General features: G+C 51.6%; 2 protein-coding genes across 6 annotated transcripts; one reads left to right on the forward strand and one right to left on the reverse strand.

Moving 5' to 3' along the window:
- On the forward strand, positions 1–4,164 carry RPL35 (ribosomal protein L35). Its single transcript, XM_012163088.4, has 4 exons — positions 1–45; positions 455–591; positions 1,644–1,725; positions 3,979–4,164. Exons 1-4 carry the CDS (start codon positions 43–45, stop codon positions 4,126–4,128), a joined length of 372 nt encoding a protein of 123 aa, XP_012018478.2. The 5' UTR covers positions 1–42; the 3' UTR covers positions 4,129–4,164.
- WDR38 (WD repeat domain 38) lies at positions 4,161–23,721 on the reverse strand. Of its 5 annotated transcripts, XM_004005644.6 has the most exons (10): positions 23,627–23,721; positions 8,465–9,299; positions 7,844–7,964; positions 6,200–6,316; positions 5,988–6,085; positions 5,582–5,662; positions 5,230–5,361; positions 4,959–5,108; positions 4,570–4,617; positions 4,161–4,478 (listed from the first exon to the last, which is right to left on the reverse strand). In XM_004005644.6, the coding sequence occupies exons 2-10, from the start codon at positions 8,987–8,989 to the stop codon at positions 4,404–4,406; spliced, it is 1,347 nt and encodes a 448-aa protein (XP_004005693.4). In that variant the 5' UTR covers positions 8,990–9,299; positions 23,627–23,721; the 3' UTR covers positions 4,161–4,403. The 5 variants fall into 5 exon arrangements, with proteins under 5 accessions (XP_004005693.4, XP_060267798.1, XP_060267795.1 ...); XM_060411815.1 differs by lacking the exon at positions 4,959–5,108; XM_060411812.1 differs by having other exon boundaries at positions 4,161–4,617.
- Positions 23,722–24,060: the final 339 nt, after the last annotated feature.

Here is a 24,060-nt window from a genome sequence, read left to right on the forward strand (position 1 = left end):
CTCTTTCCCGCCAAGAAGGCAGCGGAGGCAGACTCTACAGCCATGGTGAGTGTGGAAAAATCGGCCGCCATCCGCGTACTGTGGGGCTCAGGGGCCGGGATGGAGGGCGTGTGGCAAGACCTGAGACCCCATCTGCCAGCCTGACCTGTGGGACGCGTTGAGAAGTGGCCTAGCGCCACCTCAGTCTTCTCCCCACCTCAGGCCCGGGCCCCGAGAGGTATGCGCGCGCTCCCGGGGCCTCCGTCTTTCCGTCTGCGGAATGGGAGTAGGGGACCAGCCTCGCAGCAGGACTGGGCGAGGGCGCGTCTGCTGGGGTCTGGGTTGCCGTGCCCGAGGCGGGTAGTGCTGGGTCTCCAGAGCCCCCTTGGCCCGGGGCAAGGCGCTTGGCCTCGAGAGGCGGATTACGATGCAGGTGGAGGGGAGGTGTTTGACGCAGACCTGCTCTGTCGGGCAGGCCAAGATTAAGGCTCGAGACCTTCGCGGCAAGAAGAAGGAGGAGCTGCTGAAACAGCTGGAAGACCTGAAGGTGGAGCTGTCCCAGCTGCGCGTGGCCAAAGTGACAGGCGGCGCGGCTTCCAAACTCTCGAAGATGTAAGTGAACTGGCGGCCAGAGTACGGGGACACACGTACGGGCCTTGAGGAGTTGTCCGTTTAACTGCCCTTTCCATGGCTCCGTGGGTCACAACGTGGCGCCGTTTCTATTCAGCCTCTTTAGGTGCCTCTTTCTCACGGCGAGGCGCTGGTGACCAGTTGCCCTTACCTGCTTTTGATCTGTGGTCCTTTTTCCTGATGTAACGGTTTGACTGTCTAGAGGAAGAATTAAGTGCCCCCGAAGTCCCGTTTTAACGCCTCCTCTGAATGTCTAATTGACCCCATTCCTCTATCTCCCACCAACACTTGAGGTTTTTCCCAAGCCTCTTTCACTTGGTTGAGGCATCCCTTGCGTCCTTTATTTTAGTTGTAGTGTAACTTACTGGTGTATGGGGGTCAAGAATCAAAACTTGAGAAAGGGACATTAGTTTGGAGTTAGTCAGCTGGGGCATAAACTCCACTTCGGCCACATTCTACCTCATGTGCAGATTGGCACACCACCCATGTTTTTCTCCTTTCCTATAAAATGGGCCCCCAGTAATTTTCCGGTGGTGCATGCTGAATCAAGACGATGTTTACAACCATTTACTGATCAGCCCTGTTCAGCCTGAGGACATGTTTCACTTATCCCCAGCTTTTTCTTATCTTCAGCCTTGTCCCCCACCAGCGGCCCAGCTTGTGGCATGGTTCCCTCCAGTGAGATTATTCAGATCCACATTGCCTAGGTCTTCTTTGTAGCCCTTAGGATATATGGCCAGGGATGAAAGGTCTTCCTTCACTTCCCCTCATTAAGCCTCACTGAAAACCTCACAGCTCTTGGAAAACACTGTTTGTGCCAGCTGCTTCATGTCCCCTCTCTTTGGATGTTCATGTATTGTTTCTCTTGCCTCCAGAACACCCTCCTGGGCTGGGTTAGGCACCTCCTGGGTGAATGTGGGTGAGCTGATGGGGAATGCCCCTGCCCTGTGACATCTGGGTCAGGCCCTGAAATAGATACCTTGGGGAGTGCTGTGTGTCTTACACATCTTCATTGATTGTCTCTTGTTTTGTAGCCGAGTGGTTCGTAAATCCATTGCCCGTGTACTGACCGTCATTAACCAGACTCAGAAAGAGAACCTCAGGAAATTCTATAAGGTTAGTGGAGAAAGGATAATGGTGCTTGGCTACAGGGAGCAAAATTCCAGCTCTCCCTAGGCCCGAGAGGTGGTATGGTGAGCTCTGGCTGGGGTGCTTGGGACTGGGCTTTCTAGAGCCTTCTAGCACATGGCATGCAGACTGCATGCGGCTGCAGTTGTCAAGGAATCAAAGGTGTGGGAGTCTGGGTAGAGTTGGATTTTGAATAAAACCTCACCAGCTGGGTGAGTTTGGGGAGTCTATGAGGATTGACTGTTTAAATGTTTTGCTTGTCTTGGTGTGTCAGTCACCATCAAGTATCTGGCATTCTCATTTTTCAAATGAGGACCTCAAGACTTGGGTTAAGTTGCCTGGCATCACTGACATGCAATAGATGGAGTGATTGAGATTCCAACCCATAGGGTGGGGGTGGATTGAGTGCTTCTGGGAGATTGCCACAGGTACCTGTCCCTCACAGCCTGGAGTTTTTAACAACTGTTTTCTGGGGCTTGTGCCTAAAACTAAACTACAAAGCTGAACCTAGTAAAGAATCCGCCTGCAATGCAGGAGACCCTGATTCAATTCCTGAGTCCAGAAGATCAGCTAGAGAAGGGATAGGCTACCCACTCTGGTATTCTTGGGCTCCCCTTGTGGCTCTGCTGGTAGAGAATCTGCCTGCAATGCAGGAGACCTGGGTTCAATCCCTGGGTTGGGAAGATCCCCTGGAGAAGGGACAGGCTACCCATTCCAGTAGTCTGGCCTGGAGAATTCCATGAACTGTATAGTCCATGGGGTCGCAAAGAGTTGAACACAATTGAGTGGCTTTCACTTTCACTTCATGCACACATTGGTTTACTACAAGGGAATGACTTGTTTGCTTGAGGAGGAGGTGCCCTCTGTCCGGAAGAGAGGATCCTGAGCAAGCAGAGCTAAAGATTTGGTTGAAGCTGCTGCCCTCAGGTGGGATTTCTTGGAGAAAGCCACATCCCTGCCATTAAGGCCTTTCCGCTGGTTAAAGCAGGCCCACACAGATTATTCTATAATCTCTTAAAGATTACTGATTAGGGGGCTTTGACTGCAAAATGGCTTCACATCAACACCCAATTAGTGTTTGAATGACTGGAGGGTTTGACATGTCAAAGTTGCCACTGTGTGCTAGGCTTGCTGCCATCCCTGGACCTGTGTACATTTGTGCGTGTTGGGGGGGGGTGTTTCTGAGAATTGGGTCTGGAATGTTTATCAGGCTCTGAGGGAACTGTGTAGAGGTATGGCCTGGAAGAACTGCCTCCATGACCATCCAGTGAGTACACTCCACCATACAAGCCAGGCAGGGCTCCGGAGGGTAGAGATGAGGTCTCTGTGTCAGCACTTTTTGATGCATTAACCTCTGGTCCCTGTGCCTGTTACATGGTTATAGTGACTGGAGGATTTAAACAGCGTGTGTGGCTATGGCTGCTTTCTTGGACAAGCAGACCTCTAGGTGCTTAGCAGATTGAAAGCAGGAAGCCCTGACCTGTATCAGCTGGTATGAGGGGTGTGGATGGGCAGACTTCAGGTTTTCCTCAGAGCTTGCCCTCATCTCCTGTGTAGCTTTTTCCCTGCAGTTCTCTGCCCCAAGGCTGTTCATAAACTGAACCCTGTTAACTCACACCCACCTGCCCTGTGCCTACCCCTCCAGGCTGTTGGCAGTTCCCAGCCTGAGCTGTCACTCTCCAGGGCTTTTATGGCCACTCTGGCTTCTCGCTTTTGAAGCTGTTGTCAGTCGTGAGGTGAAACCTTCCACAATCTCTTTCCTTCTCCACACCAACGCACCACTTGTTTTCTGGTGGGCTGGGAACTCCTTGAGCAGGGAGCAGGTCTCATTTGTGGCTAAGCCAGCACACAGGACAGTGCTTCAGATGAAAGAGGCCCCAAGGGGCCTTTGCAGAACAAAGGGGACCATCACAGCTGCCTTAGCCTAGACTGACAGGGGAGAGAGTGGAGTGAGAGCAGAGATGGAGAGATGACCCATCTCCTGTTAAAGGCCTGAGAACAGGAGCCAAGGTGGGGAGCTTTGCCCCTCATAGCAGGATGGCCTTGGCCAAGCCAGATCTTCTCCTTAGATGCATGTTTTCAGTGTTACTGTCACCACAGGTACCTAGCAGACATCTCCCCAACACACATTTTGCTCAAGTCACTTCCTGGCACCTCAGTTCCAACCTCCAGGGCTTACTTAGGTATTGCAGTAGCTCCCAAACCCTGGTCCTCAGGTTCCCCTTGCTTTTCTTCACCCAGGGCAAGAAGTACAAGCCCCTGGATCTGCGGCCCAAGAAAACACGTGCCATGCGCCGCCGGCTCAACAAGCATGAAGAGAACCTGAAGACCAAGAAGCAGCAGCGGAAGGAGCGGCTGTACCCCCTCCGGAAGTATGCAGTTAAGGCTTGAGCATCCAGCTGTCAATAAAACAGACCACTGGCTGGCGTTGCTTTGTGTTTATAGGGGCTTCAGTTGTTGGGGAAGTGGCTGTGGTTACCAGGTGCCCGATGGATTCCAGCAGGCTTGCTGCCCTGGCCATAGGGATCTGTTGGGTGCTCTATTATGGTTACTTTGGGCCTGTGCCCCTGGGCATGGAGAGGCAGGGGTAGAAGGTGTGAGGGCTGTAGATGGTGATGTTCTGTTTGAGCAAGTCAAGGTGATCTGTGGTGGACTTGACATTTTGTCTAATCAACAGCTCCAGACACTAAGAGTTTCCCGTCTGGCATAAAGGCACAGGCATGGGCCACGTTCAGAACCCCCTGCCAAAAGCATAATGTTGGGCTCTGGGGGTGCAGGCCTCCCCAGCAGACCTTCCACTGCACCCTTGTTTGCTTCGGCCATGGACCTTACCTTCAGAGTCTCGGTGCACTTTCCTGTGTTGCAGTCCCAGACTTTGACCTGGAAATAAAAAGGTGAAGGGTAGGGAAGTCTTACAGGCTGGTGTCTTTGACAAAATTTTGTTGTCCGTGAGGTGTGTTTAACAAGGGCTGCGTAATACACAGACATTCAGTGCAGTATTTTCTTTGCCCTGAAGTTGAGTCCGAAATGTCAGCAGTACTAATATTTGGGCCAGTGCAGACATGAGTGCCAGGCATTAGGTACAGAAGTGGTTGGTATCTGGGTTCTACCCCTGGTAGCCTACTGAGGGCAGATAGGGAAGTGGACATTTCTGGACCTGCTCAGGGCTCTGGGAGGGTGTGGGGTAGGGGTTGGCAGGAAGGCAGGCCTGGAGGGGTTACCATGTGGGAGTAGCCAGCGCTGGCCAGCTGCTGCCCATCGGGGGAGAAAGCTATGCTCTTCACCCAGGTGATGTGGCCCTTGAGCTGGATGAGCAGGCTTCTGGTTGAGGGCTTCCAGATGTGAATGGTCTTGTCCCAGGAGCCAGATGCCTGGACAGCAGACAGCTCTAAGCATACAGGTTTGGGGACTGCATCCTCTGCCCCCTAAGTGGCCCATGACCCTCAGAGTTGCAGTTGGCAGCCACCCTGGAACTCAGGCAGCCCAGCTCACCAGTAGGCCAGATGGTGAGTAGCACAGGCAGCTGATGTTGCCTCTGTGACCCTCCAGCTCCTGGTGGAAGATCCCAGGGGTCCTTGCCCGGAGGTCCCACATGCGGATGGTAGAATCCCAGGAGCCAGTGGCCTGCAGACAGCTGCCCTGAGTGTGGAGCCTGCTTCCTCAGCTGGCCACGCCCAAAGGAAGCAGGCACCATCTCACCTGCAGAATCCCCATTTTAGGGAGGGGACAGGCTCAGAAAAGCTAAGTCAAGTTGTGGGATTTTAACCACTCTGGCCCAAGTCGGGAAATGGGGCTGGGCTCCCGGTTGCCTCATCTTGTTGGGGCCGGGGCAGAGATGGCTCACCAGGCAGTCTGAGCTGGGTGCGAAGTCACTGCTCTGGACAGAATCTCGGTGTCCCACAAAGTGACGCAGCACCTGGCCTGACTGGAGAAGAGAGCCCTGAGCTTCCGAGAGCTCCACCTTGGATGGGTCAGACCCTGTGCAGGCCTGCCTGGGTAGTGTCATGCCATATAGGGGTTGGAGGGGCTTCCAAGGCCTTGACAGAAGAGGGGGGACTTAATGGCAGAGGAGGTACAAGGGTGGTTGGGAGGGCATCTGGGGAGGTGGCTGCAGCTAGGTGCAAGGGAGTGGAACACCAGGTGTGCACATGGACAGTGGTGAAGATGGAACCACCTTTCCCAATTGGGAAAGGGTGACCAGTGTGAAGGGCCTCGGGATCCCAGGCCTCACTGGCTGCCCCTCCACATACCTGCACCTCCCAAAGCATCACCCTCTTGTCCCAGCCACCGGAGGCCAGCTGCTTTGAGTCATGGCTGAAGCTGACGGTCTCCACACTCCGCTGGTGACCTGTAGACACCCGCCAAGTGTCAAGGAGAGTCGAGGTGGCACAGGACACAGCAAGGTCTGAAAGGGAACCCAGGCCTGGCTGCTTGGCTCCCAGTCTCCCCCCAGCCCACTTACCCTTTAGGACCTGCAGACACTTGGCATCTGCGGCATCCCACAGGCGGACAGTGCGGTCACAGGAGGTGCTGGCAAAGAGGCGGCCGTCAGGGGAGAAGCGGCAGAACCTCACGGGGCCTGGGGCGGGTAGACATGGTCAAGGAATAGGGCACTACCCTCCACCTCCAGCCCTTGCAGTCTAAACCCCTGCTGATTTCTTCAGTTTCACTGCCTGCCTCCCTTCACCCTTCTAACCCTTATCCTCCAACCAGCTGGAAAATTCCTGGGCTTCCGTGCCTTTGGCCTGAAATGGCCAACCTGGTTTGCCCATCTGGAAGAACAAATAAAAGCACCTCCCAGAAACTCCTTTCAGTCCAACCTAGGTTCTACATTATCCTCTTTGAGCTCCCCAGCCCCTGGACTTTGCCTAGTATAACATGAACCAATTTGCCCTATAACTATCAGATTTTCCTTGTCTTTATAATTTACTGAGTTATTGGGAGCCAGGCACTTTACATGAATCTCATTCTATAGGATAGTGACTATTATCCCCATTCTAAAGAAATAAGAGGCACAGAGAAAGTGACAAGACGACTTCGATCATAGTCAAAAAAGTGGGTAAACGAATATAAAGGACGTTACGCCAAGTGAAGTAAGTCAGCAAAAGAAATATTGTTATGATTCCACTTACACCAGGTACTTAGTTAAACTGGAGACAGAAGCCAGGACAGCGGTTGCCAGGGGCTGAGGAAGGGAGAAATGAGTTCGAGGGGTACAGAGTTGTGGAGACCAGTTGCACAAGAAAGTGAACATAATGCTACTGAGCTGTACACTTAAAAATGGTTGAAACAGTGGCTGACTTTATTTTCTGGGCTCCAAAATCACTGCACAAAGTGACTGCAGCCATGAACTTAAAAGACGCTTACTCCTTGGAAGAAAAGTTATGACCAACCTAGACAGCATATTAAAAAGCAGAGACATTACTTTGCCAACAAAGGTCCGTCTAGTCAAGGCTATGGTTTTTCCAGTGGTCCTGTGTGGATGTGAGAGTTGGACTATAAAGAAAGCTGAACAAAAAATTGATGCTTTTGAACTGTGGTGTTGGAGAAGACTTGAGAGTCCCTTGGACTGCAAGGAGATCCAACCAGTCCATCCTAAAGGAGATCAGTCCTGGGTATTCATTGGAAGGACTGATGTTGAAGCTGAAACCCCAATACTTTGGCCACCTGATGAGAAGAGCTGACTCACTGGAGAAGACCCTGATGCTGGGAAGATTGAGGGCAGGAGGAGAAAGGGGACAACAGAGGATGAGATGGTTGGATGGCATCACCAACTCAATGGACATGGGTTTGGGTGGACTCTGGGAGTTGGTGATGGACAGGGAGGCCTGGCGTGCTGCGGTTCATGGGGTCACAAAGAGTCGGACACGACTGAGCGACTGCACTGAACTGAATGTGGTATTACCTAGATTTAAGTGGTAGGATTTGAGTCCAGGTCTGTCAGTCAGGCTCGGACCCAAGGGACCAGCTCCCATCTCCTTGCCCTCCCACCCCAGCCCTACTGGTGCTTCTTGCTGGGACGCCCAGCTCAAATGCTGGTAGACTCTGCGGAATGCAGAACAGGTCAATGAGCCTCAGTCTCCCAATCTGGGCTGAAGAGCCTCACCTTTGTGGCCACGCAGTCTCCACAGCAGCCTCCCGCTCTGGGTCTCCCAGCCATATACACAGCCGTCCTCGGAGGCTGTGAGCAGCCTCTGGCCATCAGGAGAGAAGGCAGAAGAGTTGACCTGGAAGGAAAGTACAAAAGGCCTATCGTGGGGCAAGAAACACTTTCTGCTCATGCCTAACTCCAGACTCCTGAGCCAGCCCTAAACACTGCCCCAAGAGCTTGGGTCGGAGCTTGGACTTCAAGCCTCTCAACAACCAGAACCCAGGAACCACTCTGCAGTCGAGTCAAGAGCTTGGAGCCTTCTCTGCTGTCCTGTAAAACCAGAGCCTGAGGCTCAGAGCTAGCCTTCTTTAGAAGCCAAGATCCCGTTTTAGAACTGGAGTCCAGAACTAGCTTAAAATCTGCTCTGTGCCGAGTTCCCTCTTAAGCCAGAGTCCAGAGAACACTGGAATCAGCTAGGAGTTTGAACCCTCTCTGGAACCACAGCTTAGAATTCTAGACCCCATTCTGCAACCGGAGCTCGGGGAACACTCGAGCTCCCGAACCACGCAGAACCAGAAACTACTCGAAAGCCAAGAAGCCCAAGGTCTGTCTGGGGAAAGGTCGACAGAACCTCACCTCCCCACGGTGCCGGCCGAAGAATTTCACTCTCCCCACGGCCAGCTTCCCTCGGGGCTTGCTGTTCATGGACCTGAGGCCTCCTGCCCTGGCGGGCTCCCTCCTAGGCGGGCGCTGATCCGGCCTGCGGACCTGACTTAGGACAAGGTGGAGGGGAAGGGGGAAACTGTGTACAAGCGGTCTCCATGGCAATCGGGGCGGGGCACGCAGCCGCTCTGGGGTCTCTGGGAAGCCATGAGAAGGGAGTCTGGGAGAGACTGTTCCCAGCCCGGGGAAAGTGGGACAGCAGCAGGCTGGACCGCGGATGGCTCCAGGAAGGAACTTCCGTGCCCTAACCGCGGGCAGTCGGACTTTGGGCAGCTCTGGCCGCGGGGCGGGATGGCGCCCGGCGGCCGCTAGAGGGCACGCCAGCACCACATACCGCGTCAGCCTCTGCGGCTGCACCGAACCCAGGCACAGTGCTAAGGGCACACAAGCCTGTTGGAGAGGATCCTGTTTCCCCATCTGCCCAATGGGGAGTCCCATCCCTGCCCCCCAGGGATCCAGGCATGACACAAGATAGGTGCCGATGAGGGCCCACTCTGGACCAAAGACCCTTTTCCTCCAGGAGTGGCGAGTACCGGGGCTGAAATGCTCCCATGTAACCGCTGGAAACGATATGATATTTAGATATTCATCTGGGCCCTCCAGGATGTGGAGAGCCAGAGGCAGTATGCAAAGCACAGGACATTAAAAAGTGAAGTCTCTGATGACATTCCTAGCAGCACGAAGTGTTCCAACTGAGGACGTGGAGGGAGGCCCCAGGAGTTGTCAAGATCCTTGTTGGATAGCTCAGCTGAAACCAGAAAGAACAGGACTTGGTTTCAATGTGCATTTTTCAGATGAAGAAACTGAAGCTCCAGGAGGTGGGGGGACTTGCTCAAGGTCACTCAGCCAATAGGAAAGGAATTGGGACCTCATCTCATGTCTCTCTGACCCTGAGGCCTATATTAGGATCACCTGCCATGAACTCCAGTGGCCTCACAGCAGATGAAGCATCTGACTCCTGGTACATCTGGGAAACTAGCCTTGGGGGGACAAACTAGGTCCAGTCATCCAGCATTTCCCTGGCAGAGCTGGGGGCAGAACCCAGCCCTCTCCCCACGGTTGGACAGGGGTGGGACTAAGATACCCCACTCTCCCACTTTCCAGTGGCTCCCTGAGGGTGCGGCTGGGGCAGCTGGGCTTTGGGAGTTTCAAACTCAAGTGAAGTGTTCCCAGTGGTGATTCACACCCCTCCCCCCAGACCTCTTTGCCAGAAATTCTTCTCACGGAGATCTGCTGTTCTCCTGCTCTATTTTAGGTCCTAGACAGTCAGGCGGACAAGGGGGCGACAATGGTGGCTTTGAGGCTACCCCACCCCCACTCTAACTCCCAAAGGACCCAGGTCAGTGAATTGGCTCCCCAGGGACTCCTCTGGTCCCATAGGGCCACCTCTGGCCCAGCCCCGCCCCAGCTCCAGACTTGGGTCCTGAACACGGCTCCCCCATCACTGACTCCCCAGACCCTCTCCTCCCTCTCTCTGCTTAGGCACCCTGCAGCCCATGCCACAGCCACCTAGTTGCTCCTGCTTTACCCGAAGTACCCAGAAGCACACGTTCCTGAGCTCAGCCCGTCACTCCCAGAGCGCTCTGGATAGACCTTGTCCACCAGGCCCTGCAACCACTCAGCCTGTAGCAGTGTGGCTGGGGTTAAAACATTTCTGCTTAACCCAGGAGTCTGTGGTTGGAATCACCCACAAAGAATTCCAGGGCCCTTGGACCAAGCATCATATCCACCTCTCCTGCTTCATTCTGCCCCTGTTCCCCGACCCCCCTGGCCCATCTAACTCCCTGAACTTATCCACAGGGGGCCCTTCTCCTTCCCTGCATCCCACCCTAGGCCTGTGCACACGGGGTTTCCCACCCTCTTGGCCTGATGCTTCCCCTGGATGGACGTCCTTTGCCCAGTTCCCAGACTAAGTCAGAGCTCCTGCCCCAAAGATGGGGCACTAAAGCCATGATTCTGGGTTAAATCCAGGTTCCGCCAGCTACTGGCTCTGCAACCTTGGGTAAGCTAACTGGTCACTCGGTGCCTTGATTTCCTCATCTGTAAAATGGGAGTGCTGACAGTGGTTACCTTGTCGGGAGTTGGTGACACGGTACCTGTTAAGGGTGCCTGGTGTGCAGAAAGTGCTCAGAGAAGGGGAGGGGGACTTGATATCCATCTTTGTCACTTCAGGCTAAAGCTCCGAATGCCCTTTGTCATGCTCCCAATGCCCTCAGTCATCACCTGAAGGGCCCACAGCCCAGGTACACCTCATGATGTAGGGAAGACCTTGTAATCAGGAGCTGTCTGGCTTCATGCGCAGCAGGGGCTGAAGGTGTGGCAAACCCTGGCTTTGGGCAGGGGCTGAGCTTGCAGGATGTGGTCTGTGGCAGCATGGGAAAGGGGCGGGCATGAGGGGGTCACAGTTATGGCGGCAGCAGAAGTATTTCATATCTCACTGGCTCAGTGGGATTGAGTAACTCAGAATCCAGCCTCTCCAGGAGAGTCTTGGGGGCCACTTTCCACCCTTTGGCTGTCTCTTCCTTCTCCGAGAGCCTGCCACGTTTTCTTCTCCCTCAGCCCCAACTGCCTGGGGCAGGGGGCTCTGTGCTTAGCTTCTGCACTCTCACCCCATCTCCTGAAAATAACCCACAGTTCTGGGACCAGATTTACTTCTCTTCATTTCCTCCAAGTACCAGCCTTCCCAGGCTCCTTAGTTCCTTCTGAACCTGCTGTAGATACACAGTCATTTTAAAGAGAAAACTGGAGATTCTGAAAGGAAAATGACTTGCTCAAGATCACACAGCTGGAGAGTAGTAGAGCTGAGATTCAAACCCATGTCCAATAGCCCCTAAGCCCCCAGGTCATTTCTGGCACCAGGCACTCAATAAAGTTTGGGGAGCCTGGGGTATGAGCCTCTGCCCCAACACCCAGCCCTCACCCCCTGTGAATGAGATCTCACTATCCTGCAGGACAACCTCTCCCATCGTGGTGTTAGAAAATCCTCAGTGAGTCAGAATCTGCCTTGTACCGTCTAACAGAGTGGAAGATAGGCCCGGGCTGCATCTCTGCATTTCTACTCCCAGGGACACATCCAGTGCTGTTGGTACTGTCGTTCTGGAAGGCTGGAAACGACCTGAAGGGTCATCTGACAAAACGCCCGGCAAAAAAGCAACACGGCAGAAGGCACTACAAGGAGAATCCCCCTCATATAAAAATCGACACACCAAAGACTGCCTTCCATTTCTCAGGCACACATCCATATGCACTGGAACTATAAAGAAAAGCAGGAGTAGGCAACTCCTAGCCCTCCAGAGGGGTTGGCTGTGGAGAGAAGGCGGGAGGGACTCAGCCGCCTTGGAGAGCACTTGCTCCTGTAATATCTGGGATTGAAGCTGGGCAGTGGGCACCCAGGTGTCCTTTGGATTATTCTTTAATAACTGGCTCTGCCTATTTGACCCTGCCCTCCTTTCCTGGCTTCCCTGGTGGCTCAGTGGTGAGGAATCTGTCTGTCAATACCGGAAACATTGGGGTTTTGATCCCTGGGTCAGGAAGATCCCATGGAAAAGGAAATAGCAACCCACTTCAGTATTCTTGCCTGGGAAATCCCATAGACAGAGGAGCACGGCGGGCTGCAGTCCATGGGGTCGCAGAGTCGGACACAACTTAGAGACTAAACAGCAACCGCCACCTCTCCTGCCTTCTCCCGGCTTCCTCACCTTCTCCCTCACTTCTTGTCCCCATCACCCCCAGTCCTGAGCAGTTTGGTGGATTATGCGGTGTCAGGGCTAGTATGAACTTTCAGACAGTGCCCCAGCAAGCAGAGAAAACTTTTGTAGCAGTCAGGAGAGAGAGGTGGAGAGTCAGAAGCCCTACTTCCTGCAAGCTTTCCAACTCCTAGCTCCAGTCTCAAGGCTGCCTTGTCCTAAAATACACCTGTTTCCTTAAAGTACATTCCTTTTTTTTTTTTTTTTGCTGAGTGAGCACCAGTGTGGTTTAGGTTATTTGCCACCTGAAGGGCTTTGATTAAAATATCTCTGGAATTTTCACAGCTGGTGCCCCGATGTTATGCCTTTGGGACCTCCTTTCTGGGACTCCCTTGCACATGGGGATCACCTAGGGGCGATCAACACCTTCCAGTCTCAGTCCTTTCCCCACAACCTGGACCACCCTTGCTGGAATACACCGTACTTGTCATTGTCCCTCCTAAAGTGTGAAGGCCAGAACAGGAAACATGCTCTTTGGCGGGGCTGACAAGTGCCAAGTTGAAATATACTGTCATCTCCAGTTTTCTCAAACTCTCGTAACGCAGCCTGCCTTACTAGAGTCACTTGTTTTCAACAGCTACTCTAATCTGGTGACTCACTGTGTTTTCAGTGGGAGCTTTTTCCCATGAACAACTCTCCAATCAACTCTCCCTCCCTGATGTGCTACTTGCACAATGGATTCTTCGGAAACACGAAAGACCTTACGTTACGCTGGCTAAATGTCATCTTTCTGGATCTCATCCAGCAGTCTGGTCTTGAAAGCATTGTAAGTCTGGCTGCCACTGCACAAAGCATTAATTCTGCCACTGTGGCAGCTGCGAGCTTTATGAGTAGGCCTTCTGTGTTCTGAGTCCAAACTGTGAACATGATGGTCAGCGAGATAAGGATAAGGACAGAGCCCTGTGGTCTATCCCTGGATTCTCACTTTTCTGGCACCCATCCACACCCATCACTAATGGGGGAGAACCCACTTTCCTTAAAGGTAGATTTGAGTGGAGAGGGGAGTGATGTGATCCTACCTCTACCAAAGTTCTCTGGTTGTAAATAACAAGAACCATCAACTACCAAAAGGGACCATAGGAGAACGGAATGAATGGCAAGGTTGGGGGGAGTGGTAAATCAGAGGGAAAGGATAGGAACCAGAGCTAAGAATTCAGGGTGAATCCTGGATGCTTCCAGGTCTTTGGAGAAAGTGACTGACCCAGCGTGCCCGCTCCTCTGCCAGTGCGGGGCATCTTAACTGTCAATCCCCACAAGATTTGGACTTCCATCCCCACCTCCACCCTTCCCTGTTAATCAGTAAGGGGGTCTCCAGATTGGTTTAAAACCAGCTATGCACCTATAGGCTCAGGGGTCAGACAGCTGCTTTCAAATCTGACTTCGCAACCTACCAGCTGTGACCTCAGGCAAGTTGCCTAACGGCTCGGTGTTTCCTTTTCCCCACACTTAGGAAGATGGTTAATGCTCGTCTTGTAGGGTTTGCTTTGAGGCAGACCCTTTGCATGTATTGCACGCATTTGTGTTCACACATGCAAAGTGCTTGGCATAGCACCTTGTGTACAGTAAGTGCTCTGAGTTGGTCAGCTGTGTTACTAAAGCAGTATTGCGTCATGAGTCCACATTTTCCCGATGTAGTCCCAAAGATAGGTGATGAGCTGTCAGGCCTTACAGAAACCCGGGTGTATCTGGATTGGGTTATTAAAGCATCCTGTTATTAAAGCAGAGAGGCAAGAGCAATTTGATTGAATTCCTGGTGACCCTTGCTGGCATTTCTGGTCACACTTCCTTTTCTGAGCCCTCTCAAAGCACTACCAAATGATCTGTCCAGAAGTGTTTGGCAATTAATGATGGGCTAACTGGCCTGTGATTGGGGACTCACCCTTCCTAGAAAAGTGGGACTTCTTTTTCCTGACTTCTTACCTCTATAGTGTCAGTCACACCTTCCACTGGGGCTCTCTTGGGGTAGTTTGCTAGACCTAGAGACTTGGTCTTATTTATTTACTTTGTAATATTTTTAGTGTGGATTTTCTAAGACTTTTTTCCATTTGGGTAGCAACGTGACCCAGGCGCCAGAAGGAACCCGAGAATCTCAGGGGGCCTGACCACCACCCACTGTCCCCAGTGTGGACTGTGACCTCATGCCTGCTTTCCAAGCTCTCAGGTTCAAGGACGCTTACCCCCAGGCCCTGTGGGCCTCTCCCACATTCCAGTGACTCTCACAGAGAGTCCAGTGACTCTCACAGAGAGGGAGAAACCTCTGGGACCCTGGGACGAGCCCCAGAGAGGTCTCGAACTCACCACCCTCCTGATGCCAGACCCAGACAAGAACGGAATGTAGCCAGCAGGGCCTCAGTGACAAGCCCTCCTGGCTTGTCGAGTCTGGGCCACAGCCCAGCCAAAGAACAGTTTTATGGTATTTCATTTCTTTAATTTCTTTTTCATTTTTCTTTTAATTCTTAAAACATCCTGGACACAACAGTGTTAAAAGGACTCGACTGAGGACAGGACGGCCACTCATTCTCCCAAGCCTCCAGTGTCGCAGCCGTGGTTACTCCTCAGGTGAGGCCTGTGCTTGCAATTACGCCGATTTGGGGTGGCACGTGGTTCCACCACGACTCCAGAGTTGTTGCTGAGGTGGAAGGGGCAGGCCTAGGTCATGAGGCAGACACAGTACATTGAACCTGGGTCTGACTTCTCTACGCCTTTGCTGGGCCCTGTTACATCTCTAATCAGCTTTATTCCTAGCACACGAACCAATGTTTTTAATTTTTTAAAATGCTTTAAAATACATGCTGACTGCAAAATATGGGTATGTATATGTATAAGACATAAGTGTCCGCCTCACTTCTTACAAGGATTGGTTGTGAACAGTTTAGGGGTGGGTGTCCTTCTAGTGACTTCTCCTCTGAACCCTATTTTCCCTTTGTAAAGTGTAAACAGTGATGCTTGGTCCAAGGGGTTCTGTGAAGGGAGGTGTTGCTCATTTCAAAGAGGCAAAGTAAACAGAGTGCCCGGTCTGGATCTAAAATATAATAGGTGCACAGGGAATGCTGCTTATTTCTCAGTGGTTACAAATGACTCCTTGTGTGATTGTGCCCCTTCAAGCCTCAGTCACCCCCTTTGGTCTCCCCAGCTTGCAGCCTGTGGTCAAACCCCATTTACTGCTCTCTCACTGGATCCAGAAGAAATTAGTTTTGGCCCAAAAAATCAGGGGAGAGGTAGAGGAAGGGATGAAACTCTCAGAACTTAATGGCCTCCTTGGGGTGACTGATCTTCAGCATGGGGTACCATCTGTCTTTAGCATGGGGTACAATCCCATTTTTTGCAGGCAAGGAGACCAGGGTTGGAGTGTGGAAGTGACTTAGCCAAGACCACCTGACTAGTGGGCACAAGAGCTAGAATGGATACCAGGCAGGTAGGTCCCTTCTGCCAAGCCACTCTGACGGCAAGTCAGTAATTCAGTATCCTAAATCCCTGTATTCAGGGTAGGCCCAGTGGAGATCTTGAAAATGCTTTTTGAATGAAAGAATAGGTGAATGAATGAATCACGGCTACAGTATATAAATCATATATAGTTACCATTTGTACAGCTTTGGTTTCCTTTTCACATCCCTCATTTCACATGATTTTTTAACAGTAATCCTACCTGCTAGGAAGCTTCACTTCTGTTTCACATATGGGGAAATAGGTTTGTTTTTCCATTTTGGCCCCAGGCCTTAGCATGAGAAGGAGACAGAGCTGGAACTCATGCCCAAGTTGTCTGAAGTCAGAGGCCACGTGAGCTGTTTCCACTGGCCCCTCTGCCCTCTGCACAGTGCCAGGGCCAGCCCTGGGAGCTCCTGAAAATGGCATAGGTCAGGGCTAAACTAAGTGCTCACTAGATGTTGAAGCACTAGGTGCCTGCACTGATGCCTGAGGGATACAGGGCTTGTCTGCTCAGGACCATGTGAATGATGGGCTTTGGGATACTTGCCCAAATTCTCCTGGATGCCCATCCTATCCCAGCTGGGTTTGGTCTCCCTGGAGCCCTGCATAGGAAGGCTCCAGAAGAAGTTGACACCCAGCTCTGGTCTCTCTGTGTCCTTCCTGGCTCTGAGGGAGAAGGGTTGGAGGAAAGGGTGGGGCTTGCTCAGGTCCTGAGGCATCTGTGAAGGCGGTTGACCAAGGTTGGCATCTAGTGGACGAATTCCCACCTCCTCGGGTTTTGGAGGGACATGACCTTGCCCTGAGAAGTAGCTCAGGAAGTCAAAAATGAGGGTCCTAGAATCCTCTTCCCCACCAGCTCTGGGAGCCCTGGGCTTGGCCTCAGGGCAGGGGCAGCCTTGGCCTGCTCACCCTCGCCCCTTTCCTTCCTTCTTTGCTTTTGCCCTCCACCCCCATTGCCTTCCTCTCACCTGCATCCCTCCCTCCGGCTCTTGCTAAATCCTGCCCCTCCACCCACTGAGCCTGCTACCTGAGCTCTGCCAAGCCTGAGAGCTCAGGGAGGAGGGCCTGGCCCCCTCGGGCCATCAGGGATGTCTTCTAGGCAGGTTTCAAGGCCTCTGGAGTTAAGGAGGTGTCTGGCAAATGCCAAACAGGGAGAGGATCTGGGAGGGGGAATGGGGTGTCCAGGGCCCTGGACCACCCGGGGGGCATCCACAGGAAACAGGAATGAGAGCTGACAAGAGGTGAGGAAATGCACCTTGAATGCCAGGCTAAGGGGCTTCACATGCCCAGACCAGTGGTTTTCCAAGTAGATGTCATGGAACCCAGAGGGTACAAGAAGGAGCCTCAGAACTCCTTGGAGGGGTGAAAGACCAGGAGGAGGAGACCCAGGGGTAGAATTCTGGGCCCCTGGCCCCACTCCAGCCAGAATGGCTCTAATTTCACAATATTTGCATTCAGCGGGAAGAGGGGGTGACCCACCTGGGCTTTAGGAAGCGAGTGCTGGCTGCCAGAGAGGAAGAATTGGGCTCACACAGGCCTCCTGACCTTTTTTCCTCACGTCACCAGGAGGTAATAATAATAATAATAGCAACCCGATCATCACAGAGCCAGCAGGTGCCAGACTACGCACACTGCATTACCGCATCAGGTAGAGTGGGTACCTGTGCCGGTGGGGAGCTTGAGGGCTCGGGAGAGGAAGAGACTCCAAACCAGGGTCACCACCCAGCCTCAGGGGCAGAGTCAGGATACAGACCCGGGGTCTGGTGTACCCCGGAGTGCCTGACCCCTGGGCAGCCCAGAGCAGCTGTGGAGCAGCTGCCATGGGATCCGACCTTGGCTGGAGCCCCCTCTGCCCACCTGCCCTCCCAACTGTCTCAGCCACACCTGGCACCCATATGCCCTGTGGAACTCTGACCAGCCTTGTGCTGCCCTTCAAGGAGACAGCTGGTAGGTGGGGGTTGGGAGACATGAGTAGGGTGGGGGCCAGAAAGCAGGAGCAGCTCTGGCAGGGCAGGGATAGACTAGCCGCCTCTACTTGCTGTGTGACCTTGGGCTCCTTGTCAGGCCTCTCTGGGCTAGGGCTGCTCTGAGCCACCTGGAGCTGGAGCTTCAGGGTTAGCTACAGGGAACTGGTGGCTTCCTGGGTTCATCTGCTCATGCCTGAAACAGCACACTGGGCTCCACAGGACGCTACCACATCCTTCACCCCAGGGCCAGAGTGCTGGGAGCTGACCGCTCGCTGGTAAGATCCCAGGCCAGTGTCTCAGCTTCCTCACCAGTACATTGAGAGGGTTGGTGGCTGGATGCCCTGCAGATAGCTGCTGCCTCCTCCACTTGGGGGCTATCCACAGCAGCTGCCCACACCCCCAGCCCGCTCCCCAGGGCCCCAACCTTCCTCAATGGCCATTTTGTGTCCTTGCCAGAGGACTGCTGTTTGCTCAGCTGCCCCACCCCTGAGACCTCATGATAATGGACTCCTGTCTGCCCCTGGAGGCCCCTGTGTCTGAGGGCTGCGGGGTGAGAAGCCCTCTCCTTCTGTCTGTCTGGTTCATTGTCCTTCCCTTCCTGTCTGGGTCAGGATGGGAGGCATTTGTGGTCATTTCCTCTCAGACTTGTTTCCCTTTCTAGAAGCTGAGGCCTGAATCCCAGCGTCCTGCCACCCCTAGCCGTGCATTCCCATGCAAGTCCCAGTGGCCCTCAGCCTCAGTTTCCCATTCTGTAGCACCCACCTAGTCATGCTTGCTCAGTCAAGTCCAACTCTTGTGACCCCATGGACTGTAGCCCGCCAGGCTCCTCTGTCCATGGAATTTTCTAGGCAAGAATACTGGAGTGGGTTGCCATTTCCTACTCCAGGGGATCTTCTGGCACCAGGGATCAAATCCTCATCTCTTGCGTCTCTTGCATTGGCAGGCAGATTCTTTACTACTGTACCACCTGGGTTCAAATCCCCAGTTCAAATCCTATTACTTATTGGCTTAATACCATAAGCCTCAGTTTCCATCTGAAAAACAGGAGTATTTCCTACCAGCCTCGTAGGCGTACAGTCATGGGAACTGACAGCTCTGGGCTGCTTTATAGCTGAGTGACTTTGGGTGAGTCACTTGACCCCTCCAAGCCTCAGCTTTGTCCTCTATGGAGTGGGGACCTGCTGTGGATGTTCCAGGTGAGAAATCAGGGGAGGGCACACACACCTGGCACACACTAGGTGCTCAGTAAGGGCTGGCTTTGAAAAGCCACTTAGGAACAATGAGGCGAGATGGTTGCACATCCCACAAACAAAACGGATGAGGTTCCTAGGCAACTTCCCCTCCCCAGACTCCAAGTGGATCTCTCTACCTTTACCTGTTTTTGCATTTTTCCTTGTGATTTCGTGTTTGAAGTCTGTTTCTTAATTTCCAAACGCGTGGGGATTTTCTAGTTATCTTTTTTTGTAATTGATTTCTAGATTGAATGCATACTCGGAATGATTTCAGCCCCTCACTCATGTGGCCCAATATGTGGTCATTTTTTTTGCAAATATTGCATTGTCCTAGCAAAGGCAGTGTCTTCTGTAAGTGTGGCTGCCGGGTTCCAGATGGGTCCTTTAGATCAGGTTTCTAAATCTTGTTTAATCTTCTAGATTCTCACTGACTCTCGCCCCCCTCACTTTTTCTATTAATTACTAAAGAAAATATGTTAAAATCTCCAGTTATGATTGTAAAGTTTATCGACCCTCCTTCTATTTCTTCTATTAATACTGTTTAATGTTATGTATTTTTAAGTTTAGGGGTATATATTTTTAAATTGCTAATTTTATGGACAGGTGAAACCTGTCTATAAAAATATCCTGTTTTGTTATTATAAAATGGCTTTATTACTAGTAATGATTTTGGCCTTAATGTCTGTTTTGTCTTCTACTGATATAGCTATGGCGGTTTTCTTGGGGTTATTTGCAGGTGTATCTTTATTTTCAGCCTTCCTATATCCTTTGGTTTTATTTATTTATTAAAAACCTTAGTTTTGACCACACTGGGTCTCTGTGGCTTTGCGCGGGCCTTCTCTAGTTTGCAGTGGCTTCTCTTGTTGTGGAGCACAGGCTGTGTGCTGCAGACTTCAGCAGCTGCAGCATTCGGGCTCCAGGGTGCTTGGTCTTCCGTAGTTGCAGCTCAAAGACTCAGGAGTTGGGGCTCATGGGCTCTAGAGCTGGAGCTCAGTAGTTGTGGTTCTTGGGCCTGGTGGCTCCTTGGCGTGTGGGATCTTCCTGGAGCAGGGATTCATGTGCCACCAGGGATGTCCTGTCCTTAGGCTTGGAGGTGTCTTTTTCAGTTGGGTCGTCTAGTCCATGCACACTGAAGTACTGAGTTACTCGGGGATTTGAATCAACTTCCTTTCGTGCCTTCTATTTGTCTTTTTGTTACACATTTCCTTTTCTCTCCTTTCTTATCTTACTCTGATCATCTGTTTTTCTTTCTAGTCATTTGGAAATTTGGCACTTTTAGTGGTTGCCCTAAAAATTACAACCTGTGCTCTTGCTTTCTGAAATCTGAAGTCTTCCCCCATATATCCATCACCTAGGATGCTGCTGCTGCTGCTGCTAAGTCGCTTCAGTCGTGTCCGACTCTGTGCGACCCCATAGATGGCAGCCCACCAGGCTCCGCCATCCCTGGGATTCTCCAGGCAAGAACACTGGAGTGGGCATCACTTAGGATAGAATGACTCTATGACCTGTTTATCAACACTGACTCTCCTGTCTGGTCATTTGGAAATCCCCCTCCCAACCAACTACTTATTTTGAGCAATAACGCTCATGGAAAATGTCCAAGTATAATACAGTGAACATTTATCTCCCACCTAGACTCACCAACAGCTAAGCTCTGGTCACATTAGTTTGATCTATCTATGCTTTTTTCTTAGTCTTTGGACAATCAATTGTAGACTTGTCATTATTTTTAATAACTTTTTTATAGCCTCAGAAAGTCTCATTTTTTTTCAAAGTGAAAATTCATTTTTTCATGGTTATATGCATGTACAATTAAAAAATACTCAACAGTAAGAAAGATACAAAGAAAAAAGTAAAAATCACCTGAAATCCTACTCCCTAGAGATGTTAATATAGACATATTATATATGTGGACAAGGATCCTATTTCCCACTCTCCCAGTTGTATATATGGGATCTGGGCTGCTTGTTCACCTCTCTGATCCTCAGTTTCCCTGGCTATGAATTGAGGATGTGATGGTCAATGTTATGTGTCAAGCTGGCTAGGCTGTAGTACTGTGTAATGTAACCAAACTCTAATCTAGGTATGGCTGTGAAGGTGTCTTGTAGATGTGGTTAACATCAACTTCTACAATTAGTTGACTTTAAGTAAAGGTTACCCTCAATGATATGGGTGCTCCTCATCCAATCAGTTGAAGGTTTTAAGAGCAAAATAGGTTTCCAGAGAAAAAATTCTGCCTCAAAACTGCAATATCAAATTCTACCTGAGTCACCACCAGTCTGGCAGCCTGCCCTCCGAATTTCTATTGCTTGAACCAATTCACATATAGGTTTCCCAGATGGTGCTAGTGGTAAGGAGCCCACCTGCCAATGCAGTAAGACATAAGAGATGCAGGTTTGATCCCTGGGTGGGGAAGATCCCCTGGAGGAGGGCATGGCAACCCACCCCAGTATTGTTGCCTGGAGAATCCCTTGGATAGAGGAGCCTGGCAAGCTAGAGTCCATAGGGTCACAAAGAGTCAGACATGACTGAAGTGACTTAGCATGCATGCATTTATCTATCTATCTATCTATCTATCTATCTAGTGAAAGTGAAAGTGAAGTTGCTCAGTCGTGTCCGACTCTGCAACCCCGTGGACTGTAGCCCACCATGCTCCTCTGTCCATGGGATTTTCCAGGCAAGAGTACTGAAGTGGGTTACCATTTCCTTCTCCAGAGGATCTTCCCTACCCAGGGATCGAACCCAGGTCTCCCACATTGTAAGCAAGACACTTTACTGTCTGAGCCACCAGGGAAGTCCTATATATATATATCCTAGATATGTATTACCCTAGATACATATTATCCTATTGGTCCTGTTTCTCTGAAGAACCTTGACTGTGATGGAGGTAATATTTGTTATTCATCTCTGCTGCTGGAAAGTTGTCCAAGGTCACCCATGGGAGGCAGAGCTCAGGCCTATAGACACCTAAACCTTTCCAGAGTCAAAGACAGTATGGTTCCTGAGTAAGGAGTAGCTGATGTTAGTCTGTCCTGGTTGAACCCTCCACTGTGTGATGCTGGGTGAGATTTGGGATGTCTCTGAGCCAAGGAACAGGATCATGGAGCCCACCTCACAACATGGTCATTGTTCATTTTCTATGCAAGTGAGAGCTTAGTTCAGCCCCTGACACAGAAAGTGCAAAACTATTATTGTTATTAACAAAAGTCTCCAGAATGAATCCCTGCAGAGGACAAAGTCTGACTGTGTGCCAGGTCCCAACAGGGCTGCTGTGACTGGCGGTCATGGTCTCAGAGCTGGGAGGGGAGTGAGGGTGCTGGTAGAACTCCCAGCACAATAAGACCCACAGCCTGGGGGCTGCACACAGCCTCACACACAGGACTCCTTTCCAGTGCCTAGTGGCATCAGGACCAGGCCCACCCCTAAGCTGGAAAGTCTGCTTCCCCATTTGGACTCAAGGGAAACCACCCAGGTCTCCTTAGTCTGCTGAAGGAGTGGAGGAGGGAAACCCAAGATGCTGTGACGCCAGGCTCAGGGGTCCTGCACTCTCTGCCACCTGTCTGTGGGTGACATCAGGTGGGTCAGTCACTAGCTTCTCCCCTACACCTGACCAGGCTTCCAGATTGTGTTAGCAGCCCTGCAACTGAGCCCCTACGTGTGCTTGCAATGGAGCACACACGTGTGCTTTGAGTCATTGAATGCATCACTGGGCCCCACTTAACAGATGAGGAAAGAACAGCTTGGAGGGGCAGGGACACGCCTGAGCTTGCGGTCAGATTGGAACCATGCCCCCCTCCCACCCACAGGCCCAGATTCCAGGCTGCCACACCCGGCCCAACCCTTGGCCTTGGCAGTCTGCCCCTCTAGTCCTGTCCTTCAGCCCCACAACTGACATCCTCCCCGCCCATCCCACTCCCAGAATTCCCTGCTGCCAGCTTCCAGCCTCAGCTTCCAAACAAGATGCTTTCCATCCCCTCCATGGTTCCCTGCCCATCCCACACCACTTACCAAAGCATTTACTGTGCCCCAGGGCTGCTGGCCACCCTTGGCTCTAGAAATTGTTAAATGGCATGGCTTTATCTCTCTTCTCACTACTTTAATCCTTAAACCTTCTCAGACAACTTTTCCAGAGTGTGAGCCTCCCAGAAGGGCTTTGGGATAATAAATATAATTCCAAACAATTTGTTGAATATTCACTAGATGCCAGGTACTGTGCCAAGTGTTTTCCTTGTATTATCTCATCTAATTTGCTCATCAGTGCTCTGAGGTAGGATCTAGCATTATTCCCATTTTACAGATGAGGAAGCTGAGGCTCAGGGAGGTGAAAGGGCACTGCTCAAAGACACAATAATAGTAATATCCCACATTTACTGGGCACTTAGTCTCTGTCAGACATTGTTCCTAGGGCTTTATACATACTGGGTCATTTAATGCTCTCCACAATCCTGTTAAGTCAGTACCATTCTAAACTTCATGAGAGAGGTAAGGAAATTAAAGTGTGCAGGGCAATGAGTTGCCCACAGCCATGTGGCTGGGACATGGTCGAGACTGGGTTCTAACCTAGGGTCTGACTCCACAGCCCACACTCAAGTCCTGTGGACTTCTAGGAGATAGAGGTGGGATTTGAACCCAGGACCTACTGCCTGCAGGACCCAGTGCTCCCTTAGCCTCCCCTGGGAGACAAGAAATAAAGCAAAGCCAGACCTTAGACCGTGGGATGGCTCCCAGCACATCAGGGCAGAAACCGCAGCTCGGAAGCAGGCCAGCTTCCAGGCGGGCTCCGAGCTCAGCCGAGTCCGAGGAAGTGGCTTTGGCTGGGGCCCCTGAGGGGGTGGAGGACTCCCCAAGGGCCTGGCTGGGGCAGGGCCTGGACTCCCCAGATGGCCCAGAGTTGGCGGGCATCTGTGCTGACCGAGTATTTTGCAATAATTGCTGTTTCCTGCCTCCAAGTGCTTCTAAGTTCTTACACTTAAATTTTTTAAACAGATGGGCCTTGCAACCTCCTTAAAATATTCTTAAACATAAAATTCAGAAACATATTCTTTTTGTAATATACATACTCTCTGGACGTTATTATCAAAGTCTGATGTTGATTGCCCAAGCCCCTCTGAAAGAAAACTTGAAATATGCTGTCAGAA

The sequence above is a fragment of the Ovis aries genome, chromosome 3 (genome assembly GCF_016772045.2).
Source record: "Ovis aries strain OAR_USU_Benz2616 breed Rambouillet chromosome 3, ARS-UI_Ramb_v3.0, whole genome shotgun sequence".
In the NCBI taxonomy this organism is placed as follows: Eukaryota; Metazoa; Chordata; class Mammalia; order Artiodactyla; family Bovidae; genus Ovis; species Ovis aries.

Bases quoted from the DNA above. Each gene is read 5' to 3' on its own strand.
- RPL35 (XM_012163088.4), top strand. The intron at 592-1,643 runs GTAAGTGAACTG...CTTGTTTTGTAG, and splicing joins GCTTCCAAACTCTCGAAGAT to CCGAGTGGTTCGTAAATCCA. The intron at 1,726-3,978 runs GTTAGTGGAGAA...TTCTTCACCCAG, and splicing joins ACCTCAGGAAATTCTATAAG to GGCAAGAAGTACAAGCCCCT.
- WDR38 (XM_060411812.1), bottom strand. From the start codon at position 8,989: ATGGGACTCCCCATTGGGCAGATGGGGAAACAGGATCCTCTCCAACAG. The intron at 7,965-8,464 runs GTGAGGTTCTGT...CTTTCCTTCCAG, and splicing joins TCGGCCGGCACCGTGGGGAG to GTCAACTCTTCTGCCTTCTC. The intron at 6,086-6,199 runs GTAAGTGGGCTG...GGGTGTCTACAG, and splicing joins GTGTCTGCAGGTCCTAAAGG to GTCACCAGCGGAGTGTGGAG.